Raw genomic sequence first — 20,158 nt, forward strand, 5'->3', positions numbered from 1 at the left:
TTTTAAAATGTATTGAAAAAAGGATTTGTCAGAGTTATATATGACAGAAAACACCTGTAAAATGGTACTAAAATCAAAAGGATCAAAAAAATGTATTTTGGTCTCAATCAATAAATATATAAAACATTAATTTAGTTTTCCACATCTCTTCAGGGTGTGTTTGGTTAAGAAAAATGAAGAGAAGTTTATATCTAAAAATATGTCATTGCTGATTTCTCCTGTGTTTAATTATCCAGGCCGTAAAAACCCATCAGCTTCTCTATCCACTCCACATGGCTGTATTTTATTATCTGAAAAAATCCATAAAATCTGCATCGCCTCAGAAATACATATGTGACTGGTCCAACAAGAGGCTCATAATTTAAAGAAAAGTTTAGCAAGCAAGTACACTCAGTAAAGTTTTTTTCACAATTTTTTAATGATCTTTAGTAAAACTGCTGGTACGATGTGCTTTACAAAAGAAGCAGAGTGAGACACAGAAAAAGATGAGAAAATACAAATGATTATCACTTCAGAGCAAATGATCAGTCAGACAATAGTAGGTCCTCAGATGATTGGCTGCGTCTCTCTGATCAGCCACTCCAGTGCGTCCTTCCTGCCCTGCCTCTCCAGCTCTGCTCCGACCACCTCCCGACACTTTCTGTGGTACTCGTTGACCCAGTCACGCTGCAGAGCAGAGATGAGAGGATGAAAAAAATCAACAGGCTTTCATTTAGCAGTTAAAAATGTGAAAAGGAAATGTACAGTTCAGGATTTTAATATTGGTTCTCATAACTGCAGTAGAGCCATGTTAAGTGTATGGTATTCATTAGTGTATTTTAGGGGATTATCATAATATCAATAAAATTCTATTTTTTTTTTTTAAGGTTAATATGTCTTCCTTGATCTGAAATGTAAAAATGGTCTTACCTCCTTCTGAGTGAGGAGCTCTGTGTTTATCATCTTCACTTGGATAGGAACCAGAGTGAGGGGCTCAAATGTCAGACTGCCTCTGTTTCTGTAGTTGTACTGATCATACAGATGAGAGAACAAAAACATGATGGATTACATTGCAATGGCACACAATTACAAACACATGTATGCTGCATGTGTGAACAGATGATGGTGTATTTATGTCCACAACTTTATCTTGAACTTTTCCTTCTAGTCCACTCTTAATTTGCCCGTGAAATTTGTGCATGCAGATTTGTTAAAGCAGCAGGACATATTAAAGAAAAGTTACCCTGAAAGAGTGGGCAGTTGATGATGTACTGTATGTATCTGTGAACAACCCATACGATCCTTGTGCAAGTAAAAAACCTGCTTTATTATTTCTCTTCACCAGGATGTTCAGGGTTGCATATGTGTAAAACTGTTTCACTACCCTGAAGTTTCCCATATCCTCAAAATTTCCTGACTAGCTTTCTCACAAACAGCAGAAGTTTTCCTACAGTTTGCCTTCAGGATGGAAATACTACAAGACTAGCAGGGAAATTTCAGGGTGAAAAACTCTGCAGTTTGCATTCACACATGCAGCTCACCCAGGTAAATTCAGGGATTTTTCAGGAGCTTTATGCAAGTACGAATGGAGCTATGGTGCCAAACTTTATTGCACATCTGCCAGCTTGGTAAACCCTTGTTGAATCATATCTTGCCTTTTGAGACCCTCCCTTCTGACAGGGAAAACTTCCTGCTCTGAGGCACACATGTGAACAAGAAACTTCAGGGTCAGCATATAATTTTCTCATTATTGGAGTGCATGTGTGAAAGTGGATTAAAATTCATTAAAAGCATTTTAACAGAAGCTAAATGACAACTATTTTTTAAACAGAGTATGTTTAAAACTTGCTGTTAAACTAAATATTCCACTTTATGGACATATTTGCTAATAAGAACAGCTGTTTTATGTATCATTACAACTTCCTCAGATCATCTGAAAACCATCCCTATGCTCTTCTCTGTATTTTAAGTTTTCCATAAGACCTCGTTCTCTATAAAAGAACTTACTTTGGGCTTCGCTGGGATCACAAGAACCACATTTTCAATACGGATGCCAAAAGATCCATCTTCATAGAAGCCAGGTTCTAAAAAACAATAGAGATGAAAAACAAAACAGTCACAGAAAAGTTCAGTGAGTTTCGCCTGACCTTCATGGATTCTTCTTTTTAAACAAATGTATGACATTTGTAAAGATTTACTCATTTACGGCTGGCTGTTGTAGCAGTAATGACATTTTAAGTATGCTTCAGGCTGTCTTCATTATTCAGATGTGACATGACATTTTCTTAAGGGCTGTGATGAACTTTCTCAGTATAAAACAGCATTAATACATCAATTAGTATGCATTCTGGGCCATTTTCCCAATGGGTTCTCTATTATATCTGTTGAAGCTGAGCAACACTTTTCAGTAGCTCTCCTTATAACAGCCTCTTTAATGTGAATGACACTGTAGCTCTAGGCAGAGTACATTTTTACTAAAACATGACTTTATATAATCTAGTTTTTACAGCTTCCACACATCGTACCATCACTGACGATCATGCCAGCCTCCAGAGGCTCATCAGCAAACGTTTTATAGCTGATTCCACATGGGCCCTCATGGACGTTGAGGAAACAACCTACACCGTGTCCCGTGCCATGAAGGTAGTCCAGCCCTGACTCCCACAGAGCTGCACGAGCAAATGAATCCAACAGGTGTCCTGGAGAGAGAGAAAAGGACCAGACTACATTTAACACACCATTTAAATGGATAAAAACAAATGATGCTTAAAAAAAATCAGTACATGAAGGTAAAAACAATTTACTTTTGCTCTTCTGTGTCTATGACTGACCCAGTTTTCCTTCTTCTGAAGGAGGTTGTTTTACTAAAATGTGCTGTTATGCTGTCTTCATCCCATGTTTCCAGTGTTAAAAATTGATACCATAACCACTATGACCTACTGCAACTTTCAAATCACATAATTCATGTTGCATTTATATCTGTTTAACCTGAACAGTGTGTCAAAATAACAGCTTAATGCATTTTTGCAGCAGAGATGATATGCTCTACACATCATAAAAACATTCAAGGGTAAATTTTTAATAATAGTTTGCAAGAAATCCTTCTTTCAATGTTTTGCTTTGGTACACTTATTAAAAATGAAAATGAAATAAAAAATGATCATTATTATCATTATTTCAATACAACAATTCATATTAAATTGGAATACAATTCAAAACAAATGAAATGGGATATTTTCTCAAAACTGTTTAGCTCTAAAAACCACCATTTTGGATGCTGTTATTATGGTCAAGTTTTCTCTGCTCTTTTTATGCACTGTTAGTTCAACCACAGCTGACTGTGTCAGTCTTATCCAAACAATTTTTGCACTTGAAATTCTCTACCTCTCTCTAAGATCAGCGACACAGTCAGCGACTCTACAAGATCCGCTACACTTAAACATATGTTACTACTGAGCTGTGCTTGACTAAGGCTTGGAATGAGACTCCTTAATGCACAAAAGACAATAAATATTGTAGAAATACTTTTGATCATCAATTGTGTCTCAGTGTTAAAACACAAAATTTAATGTTTTTAACTGCTATAAAGTATATTTAAGAAGCCATCGTGTACCTTTTGTTCCATTGGGGAAAACAGCAGCACTGACAGCTATGTGCCCCTTCAGCACGTATGTAAAGCATTCCTGGAAAGAAATAAGATGGCAGACAAATGTCAAATAGCTACATCAGTGGTATTCTTAACTTTTTCTATTGGGAGATGAAAATATTCCTAGAGCCCACAACCCTCACCACATACATTTTTATGGATGCAAACTGAAAAACTGATCTCATACAGGTAAGATTGGCAAAAGGATATCTCTTTAGTACCCACTGAAGTTCAGGTGAAGACGAAGGCAGGATATGTCTTCTCATATTTTATTGCCTTTATTTTAGTAGCTACGTCTAATGTGGATTCACTGTATTTACTTGGAAGTAGGCCACAAAATCAGCTGCTTTGCTAACGATGCAAAATGGCTCACGGTGTTTTAATTTAGCCTTGCTGAGCCCCTCACTTGCAATACATATTTAGTCGAGTACCTACATTACCTCAAATATTTCCTATGCTTTTCAAAGTGAGAGAAATTCATTATTAGAAAAAATAAATAAATACAAATTTGTGTCTTGCCAAGGCAGCCAACATGAGCCCCACAGCATATTTATTATAGCAATGGAAAAACTGGATGTTACTTCAAGGACTGCTACATAAGGAAGTGTGAAACTGCAACTGGAAGCTGTTTGCCCACACTCTCCCGTAAAGTGTAATAAACTCTCTACCCCCCACCCCCTGACCATTCTAGCTTGTGGCCAGACAAGACATCTCTAGAGGTGTGCTGCATAGCTAGGCCCACCACAGTAGCTTTCCTGTTAGCTGACCACATACTAGACTTTTAAATCTAAATGGTGTAAATCCTGGTTGATATGAAGGTATAGTTGTGAGTATATAAAGTATGTAACATACAGTTGGTGATGCCGTCTGGTCTGCTTGCTTTCATTGTAGGTTCAAAGCTGACATTATCCCACAATGCATGAAATTCATCCAAGAAATTAAAACAGTGCTTTTGTTACAGTGCATTGCTTAGTAAATATGCATCCTGAAGTGCAGCTTTTATTGATTTATAGAGTCCTCAATTAATACAGGAAGCAATGGAGGTCGGCAGAGCTGAGCAGTGCATTTGTACTCATTATCTCTATCTTGTCATTTTGAGAAATCCCTGGCAGTGGAATTATCATAGTTTGCATTTTAGATTGAAAAAAAATCTAAAGGGAATTCATCAGTTAAGACCTAACCAAAGATAAAAACTGTGTTGAACATGAAAAAACCTTTGCAAATGTACAAAATGTACCTTCTCAAAAGCCGATGGTGTCCCAAAGTGCATGGTGCGTGTGACATCAGTGGTGCCATCACTGCCGAAGATAAAAGACATCAGTCAAAGTATGTAATAACAAAAAATTGATATGTTGCATGGTAAAAACGGGTGGAAAATAATAGTGTTGTGAACTGCAGCATAACAGGGTGATCAGCCTTAAAACAATTACTGCGTATTTATCAATTTATTTACATGTATTGAGCTCCGGAGTCGATCAGGTAAACTTCATTTAAGGAGAGGGTTCTGTTGGTTTCAGGCAGTGGTCTAAAAGAAAAAGATATAAATTAAGAAGTTTTATATTTGTATCATAAAAGAAATTTTAATACATGTACACAAGTTTAGTCAGTTTTGGTATGTTTAATTATCAAACTACCTGTAATGTATGATCGCACCATTTGGACCAACGCTGGAAATGGTGGGGAAACTGAGACCAACGAAGTCCTTCTGTTGACTGAAAAAGAAACAAAAAGCTTAAAAACAAAAACCAGAGAAAATGAAGTTCAGTCTCAGAGGCTGTTCTGACACACTTGAGACCACTGCTCAAATCTTTCAATCCTCTAATGAAGTATCTCCTTAATAGTCAGTTTGTCCTGCGAGCAACATTAGGGTTGCCTGTCTGCCAACTTCCTCATACAAACAACCTCCCTGCAGACCTGAGTTCTATCACTACTGTGGCCTTATTTAAAACTAAACTAAAAACATATCTATGCTCTATATCATATGAATAATATATCTGTGTGTCTATGTGATCCATATGTGGTTGCATGCCCTTTCATGCGTCCTTTTGTTTACCTTCAGTCTCATCTCTGATGTGATTATTCACAAGCCTTCTAAAGGGTTTTATGATCGTGGAAATAATTGTTGGTGTTTTAAAACCCTCTGTATAAAGCACACATTGTAATGAAATGTGCTATATACATTAAATTGCTTTCAACTGCTTGCTTATAAGCCCCCTGAGCATGGGGCAGGGTGTTCATTGGCAATTCAGCCAAGATGTGAGCGGCTATTACCTTTTATTTGTCTTTCTCTAATTTATGCTCAGAAATGTTGATGATAGTTGTATGATTTCTGATTTACTGTTCTACAGCCAATATCTAATCTATTTACTCATTTTGTTTTGTCCTATTTAGTGAGTTACTTCATGTTGTTTAACCAGTGTCAGTGTCACTTATCAGCCACTTCCCTTTGTTCCCATTAAACTACCACCCTCTGCTGTGATATGAGAGGTTAATTGGGTGATTTGAGAGGGATTTATTAATGGAACAGGGTAATGGAAATTTTGAGTGTTTTTAGTGAAAAAAAAGAGAAAAAATACTGGCTATGTCAAGTGAAAGTAAACTCTGGTTTTGATTATACAAAAATACATATTTGTTGCAAATCCCAGGACTTTCCAGTGGTGTGAGCAACAACATCTATTGTCATGGGACGCTTTTTGTCTGCAACAAGGAGCCTGACAACTACAGCCTCACAGCCAGGACTTCCAGGCCTCAGACTCACAGGCCTCGCTCATGCAAGTGGCTCTAACTGTTGACAGATGTCCAGAAAGAAATTTTAAGTAAAAAATGAAAAGGCACTTCAACAAGGCTACCATGCACATTTTGTACCATCTTCTAATGAAACCTATATCATAATACATACATTTTCTATCATGGGATTACTCGTGTGAATCATACACCAATACTTTTATTGGAGGCCTATAAGGGAATGAGTTTTTGAGTAGTTCTTCCTCTTTCTTTTTTTTCTCACAGTATTATCATCATCTGCTTGGAATGTAGAGGGAGATTTTTTCTTTGGGCACTTCTTCAAAACTTTGACAAAACTTCTGTGACTTTGACTTTCTCTTTTCATTCACCCGTGGCTAACAGGAAGAATGATCTTGCAGTCTCTGCCAGGAAACAGCAACTCTTTGCTCGCATGTTGGGAAATTAACTAGAGAGGTGATATCAATCATAACTCACACACCTTAACTGGAAACTCGAAAGACATTTTTTAAATTGGGTCCTACAATTAGAAAAACAGGTTACACCGAAACCATCACCCAGCCCAGGTAGTGACATATATTTGTAAGCATTCATAAGTGTAAATCAAAGTTATAATAGTATGGATTTTTTTTTTAAATTTATTTTTTTATTTTATTTTTATTTTTTGTTTCAATTTGAGTTTCCCAGCTGGTTAATTAGTTCAGTTTCAATTTTGCAAAAACACTTCATTGAAGTTTAATTTTTATTACTGTTGGTGTAAATCTGATTGTTTTTTTCCCAGTAATATGAGGCACTTATCAGCAAGATACAAAACAGCCAGAAAAGTAAACATCAGAAGTTAATTGCCATTTCGTCAAGTCTTGACCAAAAAATCCCGCTGTTTTACATTCTCCAGGCTTGGGTGGCGGGGGAATGGGTTTGTTGCCCCAACTTTTTTCCTCTAATACTTGAGGTTAAAGTAGATATGATTACTGCATATGTTGCAGAACGTGTAAGTAAATGCTTTTCACTCATGTGTGCACACAACTTAATGCATCTCCTACTTTAGTCCATAAGTCAGTGTCCCTGGTGCCCCTAAGTTCTAAAAAAACAAAGTTAAAGAGTATGTCTTAGAAAAAAAAAAAAAAAACTTCTGCAAGGAACAAGCTCTTCTAAAATGTAAATCATAATGACTGAGAAAAATCAGAAAGTACCTGTTGGTCAGTATGCTTGTATTAAAGACCAACACTAAGGATATTTTTAATTTGTAAGTTCATTTCCGTTTTTGTTTTTTTTGTAAGCTATGTCAGTTAAGTGTAGTGATTTTTGCATTTTAGTATCAGTTATCATTCCTCCATTGATAGCTGAGGTTTTTAAGTGTGTGAAACTACTACACAAAAGGGCTGGATCTGAGCTAAATCACTGGTTGAAACAAATCGTACAGGAACCCAGGTCGGTAGTGCCCCCAGCTGAACTTGTTAGAATAAAATCCTGAACAGAATGCAGCCATTTGTTTACAGGTCATATCTTTTGTGAACTCCTAAGGACCGTCAATTAAAAAAAAGTCTGAATTAATGTTCTGAAGAAACTACATAATACAACTACAGCGCTTTGACAGATATTCTGTATATATATATATATATATATATTTTTTTTTTTTAAATGAGAGAAATCTTATCTGTTAAACATTTTGAAAGTGAGTAAAATATCTCCTGCCTAGAAAAAAGTTGTTAACTCTCCACATCCACTAGAGGGAGCTGTAACCCTGTTGTGGGGACTTCTTAAACACATCTCAAACAGCATCCATCATTTTACATTTCAAGCATGAAAGCCGACATGAAGCTAAACTGGATGAGCTTGTCAACGAAACCAGAAATACCAAAGGGTTTTTCTTTGAAACATACAACATAAAAAAAAAAAAAAAGCAGCTCACCTGCGTAGCTCTTCAGCTTTATCGGCAGCAGAGATCTCGGTCACAGTGCCTTTTGGAATCTACAAAACAAATCAAACAATAACCAGAGTTTCCTGTAGAAAGGGTTAAAGCAACAACCAGCATATTCCTTTTCAAAAGGGTTGCAACACATATTGAAGAATCCAAAAAAGTTTTTATGGAAATTTCATGATAATTCATAATAGGGAGTTCCTTGGTAAAACAGTGTTTTAGATTAGATGTGGCAAAGCCAGCTGAGCTAAGGCTTTTTAATAAACATATTTTTAAAAGGACATACATTTTTAGCCTTAGTTTTTATTAAAAATGTCTAGATACTTACTTTTCTTGGGATTCTTTTATATTCTCATTGATCTAAAAATGCAAGGGACCCACAAAAATAATGAAATTACCTCCTTTTCCAACCAAGCAAAAAGTTCACAGAGCGCAACTGCATCCTTGATCTGTGGAGAAAAGTGCAGGAGTATGAGACAACTACTGTGCATTTGTGAGGATGTCATAAAGAAAGTGATTGGAGGCTGACATGGCAGACTGTAAGGCAGTCCAAAGGTTCTTACATGGGCCATTTTCATGCCTTGAATCTCAGTGGCGTTCTTCACCGCCTTAGCGAGGCAGAGTGGAGTGTAGGGAATCTGTGTCCTGTGGGCCTGAAAAAGATCACAAAGGAACATTCACAGTTTGAATATGAAACTCAGGAAAAAGTTGAAAGTTTTTAAACCTTTATGGCATTCAATGTTTTTTTTTAATTCTACATTTAAGAATTTTTCAGGCAAGGTACAGTGGCAACTTTCAAGACATTTATTGTTGATCATCTTTCTGCATTTGCAAGTTGAGCAAGTATCGATGCATACTGATGTTGGGGTTAAAAAAAACTAAGTCTCCTTTGATTAACTTCAGATTTTGCCGTTTTGCAACCCTGTGGACAAAAGTTAGCCAATCTGGTTCTGTACATTAATGAGAAGTGATTTTCAGTGCATTTCTTATTTTAAATGTTTGTGGTGGAATATTTTAAAGAATGATGTTTTGTACAGTTTAGTTTACATTTCTGATTACAAGTGGTCCCGGTAACTAAACGGCAGTCTGTTTTAGGAAAATTCCAAAGGTGGAAAAGATATAAACTGTCCTCTGCATCATGACTTCTAGGGACGCACAGGCACCACAATTTTCTAGACCAAGTACGAGTACAAGTATTTTATATTGGGTACTCCATTATACTGAGCACAGATGTAATAATGCCATATCTGTTCTTAAAATTGTTTTGAAAGTTCTATAATTTTTATCCTATGTTCTTCCCCCCTCCTCTTGACAATTTATTAATGCAAAGTTTTTTACTTTCCTCTACTTTTTCCTCTTCATTTATGTTAAAATATCATCATGCATTACATAAAGAGAGGCTAACATGCTTTAAAATGATACCATGTATGCTATCTGCGATGTTTTATGAGGCTTGGTATCAGCATCAATACCCGATACTGGTATTGTTGCATCCCTAATGATTTCCAATTCATTCAGCAAAGTGCAATACAAAGTGCAATTTCTGTGCAGCTGCAAGGCTCCTCAAATACCATCTGTTTTCACTCCTCAAGAGAGAGAGAGAAAAACTGTTAAAAAGTGGCGCCAAACCTGCGGGTCTGGTCTCTGGCGTTATTTATCCAGGTATATAATACAGGTTATAGGGTTAGAAGTTGCAGCAACCTTTTTATATGAAATATAGGCAGTAAAAAAAAGCAGGTTATGTTGTATTTGCTGTATTTTTTTTTTTTTTTTTGGCTGGGATCATCTGGGATTAATCTAATTTCAGCTGTGGTCCCTTGAAGGAACTTCTTAATAGCACAAAATACAAACTGTTAAAAACAATATGCAAATATGCAAATGAGCACGACTGTGCAAGTGATTACTTCACTGGGCAAAAAACCTATAGGAATGATCAATCTTCTTCCTGGCAGAATTGTTGGCCTTTTCAGCATCAGTTATAATTTCCATCTGTTTCCTAACCAGCAAAAGCCATTCTCTTCAAAATGTTCTTCTATTTCAGTTGCATAATTTTGGGGGGTTTAATACATTGTAACAAGATAAAATAAATGTTAAAAATCCCTGTCTGTGGGACTGCTTAGATCTTTTACCTTGGGAATAACCTGTGTGAGAGCACAGCTAGCCTTGTCGCAGATCCACACTTTGTCTTTGGGGCCGTGTGCGGCGCAGATGGCCTGAAGCTCAGTGTAGACCGACTCGTACGGGAATGTGTGGACGCTCAGCTCAGGTTTGCTTGGCGAGTCCAGCTGCAGATGTTCTCTCAGTGAGGGATCAGAAAGACGCTTTAGGTCCACAAAAAGCCTGAAAGACAGAGATAAAGTTCAGTGAAGTACAGTACACTCAGCAGAAGACTTTGTACCTTTGTATGATTCAGTGTGACAACTTAATATATTTCAGTCCTTTCACTGGTGACTTATTAAATCTTTAGTTAAAACTTTATAGTCTAGGCTGTATGTATGAATATTGAATCATTTTTAATCATTTGTCAAGTGACTGTTACTTAATCTTTAGTGAAGACTTTCAGGTCTAGGCTGCATGTGTAACTATTTTTTAAGATGGTAATTTAATGTTTTTTAATCTGCAGTATGATGTTGATTGTATCTTGTTGAAAGGGTTCATAGCTGCTACTCCTGGTCTCTGATCTTAAAGGGAGAAACCTTCTTAAAGCTCTTGTGAGGAATTTTTAGATGGCTATGAAACAGAGTGAAACTAACAATAAGGTCTCTTAATGACTTACAAAAGTATTACACCTGTGGGCCTTCAGTTCAGCTATCAGCTTTGCAATGATTAGGTGAGAAATAATCTAATTTATGTGCTGTTGCACTAAACCAGATTTACCTTATTGTGTTCATGCCTACTATGGCATATGCGAAGAACACTGGATTGTACTCAATGTCTGCACCTCGAAGGTTAAAAAGCCCTAAAAAAAAAGAAAAAGGACATACAAAATTAAATTAGATATCACACCTTAATGACAGGGGCAATGTCTGCATCCACTCAAATTGTTTTTCTTGTTCTTTGCTATCCACAGTGACTCTACCTGAGAAAACAAAGACTGGTCTAAAATCTATTTCAACCACTCTACATCTTAATTAAAGCCTCGACTCATTGTGCATGGTGTTACATATCTACATTCTTATTTTAGACTGTCACTCTTAATTAGAGGATGCCAGAGTAAATCCCCTTCAATTTATAGCCCATTGAATCCCTCTGTGCAATTGAAATCAGCGTCACGCTGATTAACAAATACTCTCAGACAAAACAATCAGAAACAAGAGCTAATTAGGCTCACTAACAAGGTGCTTAAACAGGCATCTAGAGAGACACCTGTGTATCCCAGGGTCCTTGGATCGTGATCAAGACAGACTTATGTAACAGAAGTGATGTCAGGTATGGTTGCTATTTGTTTTACAAAGCAGTAACTAATACCAGCCATGAAACCTCATGGCTAACTCTATAGATCAACAAAAGAGAGCCTCTGAAAGATATGTCACCCTCTGATCATGTTACCGGTAAACCCACCTGCACGTGGCAAACATGCAAGACACACTTACAGGATGCCTCCACCCATAGCCCTGAGCTTTTCAAAGTGCACCCTGGAGCTGTCATCTTGTTGAGATCCTTTGTATTGTAACAGGAAACAGGTCAGAGCAAATTGTTGCTGTCAAATTCAGTTATCTATTCCTTTCAGCCTTGAGACTAAAAATGAAATGTCGTAAATGTGCTCGTCAAACAACAAGTTAAAAGGAAGAAAGTGAAGTGACTCATGAGGTTTCTGGGAAATGTACTTCAGTAGAAAATTCCTACTTTATGATTCTCCATCATCAGAGGCCCACATTTGCTGACTGTCACACTGATTTATACCTTTACTGTGACGTTTTTCACATTCTGTGTTTGAAAGAAACATCTCAAGAGCTCTACTGCTCTGTAAAGTCACTTCCTCCACACCCATGTGCTTTTCTGAAAAATGAAACATACATGCAATCTCGTCCAACGCCGTGGCAACAAACCAGGTGATTTTCCTCTCCGTCATCTTGGCTCGCAGCGCTGTGATCTTGTCCTGCCAAGACATACCTAAAGGAAGACAGTGATGCTCATCAACAAGGCTTGAGACCAAATTCTATTTCTTCTGAAATCCTGTAAGTCTAGTGAGAAATCTGGATGGATCTGATCCTTCAATCTGACACATTATTTCCTCCTTTGATTCAAATGATAAGGAAAAAAAGCCAAATTAGCCTCCTGAGACCTGAGCATTTGTTTAAAATGCAATTTTAGTTTCTCCCACTTATTCAAGATAAGTGGGACTTTATATGTCAGAACATCTGCTATTTCTATGGGCATAAATTTCTTTGAAACTTTTCTTTCCAAAACCCACACAAATTCCCTAAAAGTTTAAAGAAGTAACTTTAAGTTAATATTAAAATTTCAGTGAAATTTTATCACAAAGCCTGAACATTCCAGTAAAAAATCTTTCCAAAAATATTCCCATTAAAATTCCTGAACATTTTCAAGCAAACTCATTGCCCAATTTTTTTTCCCAAAAATCCAAACAAACCCCTGAAATTTCCATAAAAACTATTTAAAGATTCCGTAAGGTGATTTAAAAAAAAAATCTTTATTTTAGGATTGTTGTATGACAGGCAATTGTGCTATGAACCACCAGTCATGAAAACATCTCTAGGTTTATAAAATAAAGCTTTAAAATAATGAAAAATAACTGCTCTAGGATGGTGTGGGTGTGTAAGTTGAATGAGCTGAGGCCACACCCACTCACAAGAAATATGATCCTCTCAAATTTAAAAAAATACTTCAGATCAGAGCGCAGCTGCCTGGCTCTGTACCAGAGCAGAGACAGAAGATAGGGATTAAATGTACTGTTTTCTGGCGCACATCTCTCTGTTGTGATACTTTTAATGACCCCTTGGCCAATATGGCTGATAGATTTGGGAAATTTACCTCACAATTAACAAAAACAAAGCTTGTAACTGGCTGTTAACTTCCAATGACGGCAGTGACATTGGCTAAAAACAGACTGTACTGAGATGAACTGCTCGTGATTTTCTGTTATTGTAGGGTAAGTCACCCATCAAGACCAATGATGCCATAGACTCCTATATTTGCCCCGCTCAAATCAAACCAAGCCAGGAAAGATGTGAACAACTTTCTAATGGTCTCAATCAAAAATTTAGTCCCCTTAGATCTCAGTGTTTTCACATATTTACAGCAATATTATTCTAACATATCTCGTGCGTTAAGACACAAAGTATGGATTTCACTTTAAGGGGACTTAAAAGGACAACCCTTCCATTCAGAATCAAATTCCCAAAAACTAAATAAATTTCCCAAATTCTCATGAAAATAGCCAAATAAAATCAAAACAAATTTCCTCAAAACATCTAATGAAATATACAAACATATCCCCTGAATTCTCCTGAAAATACTTCCCCAAAAATATCAAAATATTGGATTTTTCAAAATTTCAACCCAACTCCTGAAACTTCAGCAGACATTCCAGACAATTATCTCAAAAATGTTTATGATGTTTATGTAATAATTACTCTGATGCAGGAAAGTCCAAATGGAATGTCCTCATATCTTCATGCAGGGTCTTAGGAGGTCGAAGTCAAACTTTTCCTCACAACAAAACAAGAGCTCTGGCATTCTTGAGTTGTCTCTAAAAAACCCTCAGGGTGTAAGTATATTTCTCTCTTTGAAACAGAACCCATATAAGTTTCTCTAAATAACTGTAAGTATACTAATGGAGTTAATCTAGTCATGCACTGACCAGTGTAATCTAATCCCAGGGTTCGGAGCTGTGTACTGGGTCTTTCTGGGCGGTCTGTCCAGACCACATCGATTAGGTTATCCTGCACTGCCACCAGGGAATGACCTGCACTCATCAGAGCCTTTGACATGTTCTTCCACTGATCTGAAAGAAAACAACAGACTGAAGAATTACACCAGAAAAAAAATCCAAAGCACTCTCTGTAAACAATTAAAATGCTTTTATTTTTATGCAATGATTATGGAGACCTCAAAGTCATACTCAGACTTTTTTTGGGGGTAAAGTAGCTCTCCTTTTCACAGTTTTTTAAAGTTTAGTTTTTTAAATAAGCAGATCAGTGTTGAAATACATAACAGAGATTAAAAATACATGAAATATATACAGTAGATCAACATGATGAGAAGTTTCCAGCTACTTAGCATGTGAAGACAGCTTACTTCCTGCTGTCTTCTATGAAGAGTTAATTATCATTCTTGTATACTGTGACTGACGTGTTATGTTCTGCCCTCCTCGCATAGTCAAGTAGCTTCACCAAAAGGAAAGCAGTGCAAAAACTCACCAGCTGCAATGATCCAGGGATCCACCCCCACTTTAGAGTTGTCTGGCAGGACACTGATGAGCCAGTCCTCCTGAGAGGGGGTCTCCTTCAGTCCTAGATCCCATAAAAATACAATAAAAATAAAGCACACATTAACGGAAGCACTAAAATACTCAAATCACAATTTTACAATATATTTCATTTTTAAATATCTATCTTTGATTAAGAAAGTCAAAGCAGACATCAAATGGTAAAACCTGTTTTTTTAAAAACTCAGATAAGATAAAAATATTCTCACTTACTGTCTTTGTAAGTGCTTAGATATCATGAGACTTTTATATTCTTCAGCTCTTAATGAGATACAACCTCAAGCTTTAATATTGCTTTGGGGTCCCACAAGGTTCTAGTCTAAGACCCATATATATTTACACTCCAAAAGTACTCCCACTGAGCTTGATTTAAAAAAAAAAAAAAAAAACATGGTATGTCATACCCCCCTTAAATGCTCCTAAATACAAATACCTTTATAAAGAAGCAAAGGCAGCTCAATTCATCGTCTGCTGGATTTTCTGAAGGACAGTAAACCTGGATGCCATTAAGCTTTTAAAATTAATGATAGCAATATGGACCTGGACCCCTTCCATCAGTGTCTAATCTTGAAGTAAAAATCGGCAGTGATTTTAAACTGGATCAACAGAAGAATTATCTTATCATATCCGTTTTTTATCATTTGATGCTATTATCCAAGATTAAAATTGGTTTGGAGTGATTCATGCTATTAATTCAACACGTTTGTAAAATGGCACCACAAATCAGAGTTACCGAGGCCTCCCTTGCATGTTTACAGTTTTTTAACAGGTGCTCAAAATGTTAACATATTACCCCCATCCTGGCTTCCCTGCACTGTCTTTCCGTTCATTTAAGAATTAATAAAAAAAAAAATATGTTTGTTTTTAAATCTTTAAAAGGATCAGCACTCCAGTACGCTATAAGGTCTGCTGATAAGCTGTATCCGGCGTTCCTATAGACCAGATTAAAAACCTGAGGTGATCAAACATTTTCTGTTGTGGCTTCTAAACTGAGGAACAAGTTACCTCTTAAAGTAAGAATCTTAACCACACATAACCAACTTTGAAATTGCTTTGTAAAACATATTTCAGTTATTTGATTTTTAACTCATGAGGCATGAGAGTGGTGTGATCTCCGTCTGTTTATTCGTTTGTATGATTTCTATGTGTTTTATAGGTTTTTTGTTGCTTTTATGTTTTTATGTTTTATGGTGTTTATTATGTCCAATGTTTTTTGTATTCTAAGCACTTTGGGAACTGTCACGTTTTGTAAATGTGCTATATAAATAAAGTGGATTGCATCTGACTGGATTTGATATTTTAATACAGTGACTGGCTCATCATTTTAAACAACCAGCTCAAACTGTATGGTTTCTTTTAAAAATTTTAACAGACAGAATTGTTCAAGTCCAGGTTAAAATCTCCCTCATATCAAGTATGGAGCACCAGCGTCCTCTCTGTGCATGCAAGGGTTCTCTCTGGGTATTAACTCCTCCTCCCAAATTCCAAAACCACGCTCTTTAGACTAATTGATGACTCTAAATTGCCTGTAGGTGTAAGTGTGAGTGTGAATGTTTGCCTCTCTATGTCAGACTGAGAACCAGTCCATGGTGTACCATGCCTCTCTCTCAGTGACAGCTGGAAACGGCTCCTGCCACTGCAAACCCAACCAGGAGTGGTACAGACAATGGAAAATTCAGCAGTCTTTTGTAAATGGTCACATGTCTGATGACATCATTTGAAATAAAGTTATCGATACCAGAATTCTGAATTTTGATATGATACTAGCTCAAAGGATATCAAAATCTGTTACATCATTGCAACACAAAAATGATCTCCTGGACACCCCAAACGGCCAAATTTAAGTTTATTTCTTTGTTTCCAACCTACAAATGAGAAAGCTTCACTAAAGAGGAAACACAAACCAAAATGTGACACTGTCTATTGTAAAGGAAAAAATAGAAAAGACTTCATGTGAAATATAAAAATTGGTTTGATGATCCGAAACATTTAAGAGTGATAAATAAGCAAAAACATCAAGAATCAGAACGGGGGCAAATACTTTTTCACAGCACTGTACGTGCCAGTCCACAGGTTTTTTTTTTAAAGTGTTTGACATTTACTTTAACTATTGGGAGGTGCTTGTTCAAATTTTATGTGCTGCCATGTCTCTTTTAAGACAGTTGTTGACTGTTTTGCTTTATCATGTATTTTGGTTGGCTGTGATCTCAATTTCTCCTTCTGGGATACAAAGGATCAGATCATTTCAATATGTACAACATAAATACTAAGTCAGACATTACCCATCTTCATAAGGGTCCAGTTGTTGTCCATCTGCTGGCTGGCCTGTAGGAAATACCGACCATCAGTCCACATGGCAGCGTGCTGCTCTGTAACGATGGCTGTACCTACACATCACAAAAGGAAAGATCTGACATTTCCAATCAAGGAAGTTCTGTTTTACCCATAAAAGAAAATCACCACTCACTAGTCTATTACTAACCTGGCATACCAGATGGATGTGTTTCACACATCCATCTGTGTGTGAAACACATCCATCTGGTAAACCACTCATAGACAGCGTTTGGGAAAGGGCAGAGCCTTTGGAAAAAAAAAAAAAACTTGGAGGGTGATTGGACCAACGTTCTGTCTATCACATCTTTACGGGCCAATCAGAGCAACAAAACACCTGACAAAGCCACTACCGAAGGACTAAACTCCATATAGAACTGCATAACACGAACCATGGCGACTGTAGACATGTCAGTACACAACTTTTGACATTTTTGAAAAGAAACAACTCAATGTTGCTCTTTGTTCTTCTTTTAACAAAGAAATGTCGTCAAGTTCTGATAAAACTGGCGCTTTAGCAGCATTCTCGCTAATGTCTTCCGCCATAATTGCACTGGCCCATCATCGCTGATTGGTCCTGTCACTTTCAAGATGGATTCACCAGTGAGAAATACGGAAACGGGCGAATCCATCTTCTTTAAGGTTAGTCTATTGCCATATTAAGACAAAGTAGTTTGGTCAGTATTCAGAGGCAACATAAATGATATCTGCCCCTGAAATTACAACAGACAAAAAGTATGAGTGTAAATGAGCTTACTCTCTCAAAGCAACATTTGGTAACCTCAGGATAAAAAGCCTGGTTTCCAGCAAAAGTAGTCGTTCTCCCCTACATCCCCATAATCATCATACTGTCCTAACTAGACTGACATGTGATGTCTCATTCACTTCCATTGCTGCAATAACACCTTGGCTTTTGGTCAAGGCAAGTAGAATTTGAACTCTGGATGATTTTATTTCCCTTCCAATTGAATGTAAATTGCCACTCACAAAAAAATAAACCTACCTGCAGAGCCATTAAATCCACAGATGAATTCACGCCTGCAGTCACATGGTGCAATATATTCACTCTTAAAGACAAACGGACAGGGAGAGAGATAAACTTCATTAACAATCAAAGTAAAGTGGTCATCAATCAGACATTTATAAAAAGCCACATTTGCTGCTCTTCTCACATCACGGCTTAGCCATAGAGAGCCATGATTATTAGTGAATGTCAACGGAGATGATCAGATTTTAATCAGGGTAAAGACAAAAGTGAAATGCACAGAGCACTAAAAGCTTGTGCATGCGTATCCAGATGTCATTCTTTTGGATCTTTGGCCTCGTAAATACGTATTTACGTAGGGTATTCTGTGTGGACAGGTCACACTTACCTGGTGTGCATCTCCAGAGGGGATGATGTATGCTTGTATGGGTTCAGAGAAATATTTACAGCTCTTCATGGCCTGGCGAAGCTGCCTGAGCAGCTCTCCCGTGATCTTTGGAGACATGCCTTTGTCTAAAAAGAGAAAGAACATATCAAAATAATAAAAGATGCCATTAATATAGAAGTGGCCTTATGCTAAAAGTATGAACAGAGGCTTCTGGGATACAGAAACTGTCACAACAAGACATTTTTCATCGTTAGAAAACCACCAATTTTAATCAACTATCATTTAAACAAAAGGCACTGAGACTTTCCCCCATCATTAGTTAAACCCCCATCAAATACTGCCTCCAGTGTCCAGGGTACCTGACATTTGGGAAGTCATGTCTTCTTCAGCTGATGAGAGCAGGGCAATGACTATCTCCTTCCTAACTACTAACGTGGAGCTCAAAGTCACAGTCCACACCTGAACCTTTAATCTGTAACTCATAAAGCAACTATCGCTGGAGTTAAACATTAAAATGATAGACCAATTAGCATGTGTTGGCTTGTCTGTGGCCTTTTTTACTGCGCCCGTCCCCCAGCACAAGAGCCAGAGGAAACTATGCTCGGATGAATCCACTATCTGTATTCACATCCACTACATAACGGTAGAACTGGTGTACCAGCCGTCCAATCACATTGCAGTTTTCTTCATCGATGAGCCTTCCTATTGGCTAAACGCTCCGCATGCAGTTGTTGTTTACAAGTTGGCGTAAGATATAACATCCTTTCTCGCTAACAAGCTATCAAAAATTAAAGCTTCCACTTCGAATTTTATGTTAGGAAAACGTACCAAATCACTTGGTTGTAATTGTTGAGTTTAATTCATACGTCACAGTTAATAACAGGCCAACTGTAATACACAATAACTGATTCATTCAGTGTGTCGCCGTTTATTTTCGTAGTGGGTGTGGTAGCACGCCGGTTACATTTAGGATATTTTCAGAGTTGCTAGTAAGCTAACTGTTCCTAATAATCCACCCCAAAGATGAGCCCTTTCTTAGCTTTGCTACCACAAAACTACGGGGTTCGCCTCAGAAATGACGAATCGCCCCCCTCACTTGAAAACAGTCAACAAGCCCCCGTGCTTCCTCTCAACACCCGGGAGACTTTACAATTAGCACGGGATACCGCCGCTAGCTAACACAAATGTTCCCCCCACGTACAGCCAGTGAAATGCTAAATACACACCCGATGATTTCGTCTTGGAAATGAGATTCTCGGGTCAAAAAAGACTCACTCCTTTACCAGCTTGGACCTTGTGTCAATTTACAAAACAGGAGGCTGCCATTTCGGTGTTGACGTTTGCGGTCACGTGACTGCAGTTTCTTCCAGTAGGCGCAGAGAAAAGCAGACTCGCCTCTTTCCCTCTGACTGAACCGTACACTGAAGAAACAAACAACGCCAAATATCTAAATATGGCTATAATTACAGTCCAGGCCGTAAGCAGGCCTACACAAAAGGGCATAAATTATTCTGTGCAAAAGCCTAACAATAGTGTAATAATACTGAAGCCAATAAACTCACAAATAGGCATGCGGGGTAAATTCAAATAGAAGCCTATATCAAATATAGCATCTTTTAGTAAAAATGTGAATAAGTAGGCCTAAATAAAAATGACAAATATGAAATTAATTAACTAGAGATAAAAAATACACAATATAAAAATTTAAAAAAAAT

General features: G+C 37.3%; 1 protein-coding gene across 2 annotated transcripts; it reads right to left on the reverse strand.

Annotated features, from left to right (window-relative positions):
- Window positions 1-405: 405 nt before the first annotated feature.
- On the reverse strand, window positions 406-19,804 carry xpnpep1 (X-prolyl aminopeptidase (aminopeptidase P) 1, soluble). 2 transcript variants are annotated; one of them, XM_041784186.1, is made up of 20 exons: window positions 19,670-19,804; window positions 18,444-18,568; window positions 18,074-18,137; window positions 17,022-17,126; window positions 14,672-14,764; window positions 14,113-14,256; window positions 12,306-12,401; window positions 11,166-11,247; window positions 10,418-10,628; window positions 8,852-8,941; window positions 8,687-8,737; window positions 8,280-8,338; window positions 5,260-5,337; window positions 5,079-5,150; window positions 4,863-4,923; window positions 3,593-3,662; window positions 2,505-2,678; window positions 1,987-2,063; window positions 910-1,008; window positions 406-666 (listed from the first exon to the last, which is right to left on the reverse strand). In XM_041784186.1, exons 2-20 carry the CDS (start codon window positions 18,558-18,560, stop codon window positions 547-549), a joined length of 1,863 nt encoding a protein of 620 aa, XP_041640120.1. In that variant the 5' UTR covers window positions 18,561-18,568; window positions 19,670-19,804; the 3' UTR covers window positions 406-546. The 2 variants fall into 2 exon arrangements, with proteins under 2 accessions (XP_041640120.1, XP_041640119.1); XM_041784185.1 differs by lacking the exon at window positions 19,670-19,804 and adding an exon at window positions 18,803-18,901.
- Between the last annotated feature and the right edge of the window lie 354 nt (window positions 19,805-20,158).

This window comes from Cheilinus undulatus, linkage group 4, assembly GCF_018320785.1.
Source record: "Cheilinus undulatus linkage group 4, ASM1832078v1, whole genome shotgun sequence".
Lineage (NCBI taxonomy): Eukaryota > Metazoa > Chordata > Actinopteri > Labriformes > Labridae > Cheilinus > Cheilinus undulatus.

Excerpts from the sequence above, each read along its gene's own strand:
- xpnpep1 (XM_041784185.1), bottom strand. Across the intron at positions 8,738-8,851 it reads AAGGCATGAAAATGGCCCAT|ATCAAGGATGCAGTTGCGCT; the intron begins GTAAGAACCTTT and ends TTTTCTCCACAG. Across the intron at positions 5,151-5,259 it reads GGTGCGATCATACATTACAG|ACCACTGCCTGAAACCAACA; the intron begins GTAGTTTGATAA and ends TTTTTCTTTTAG.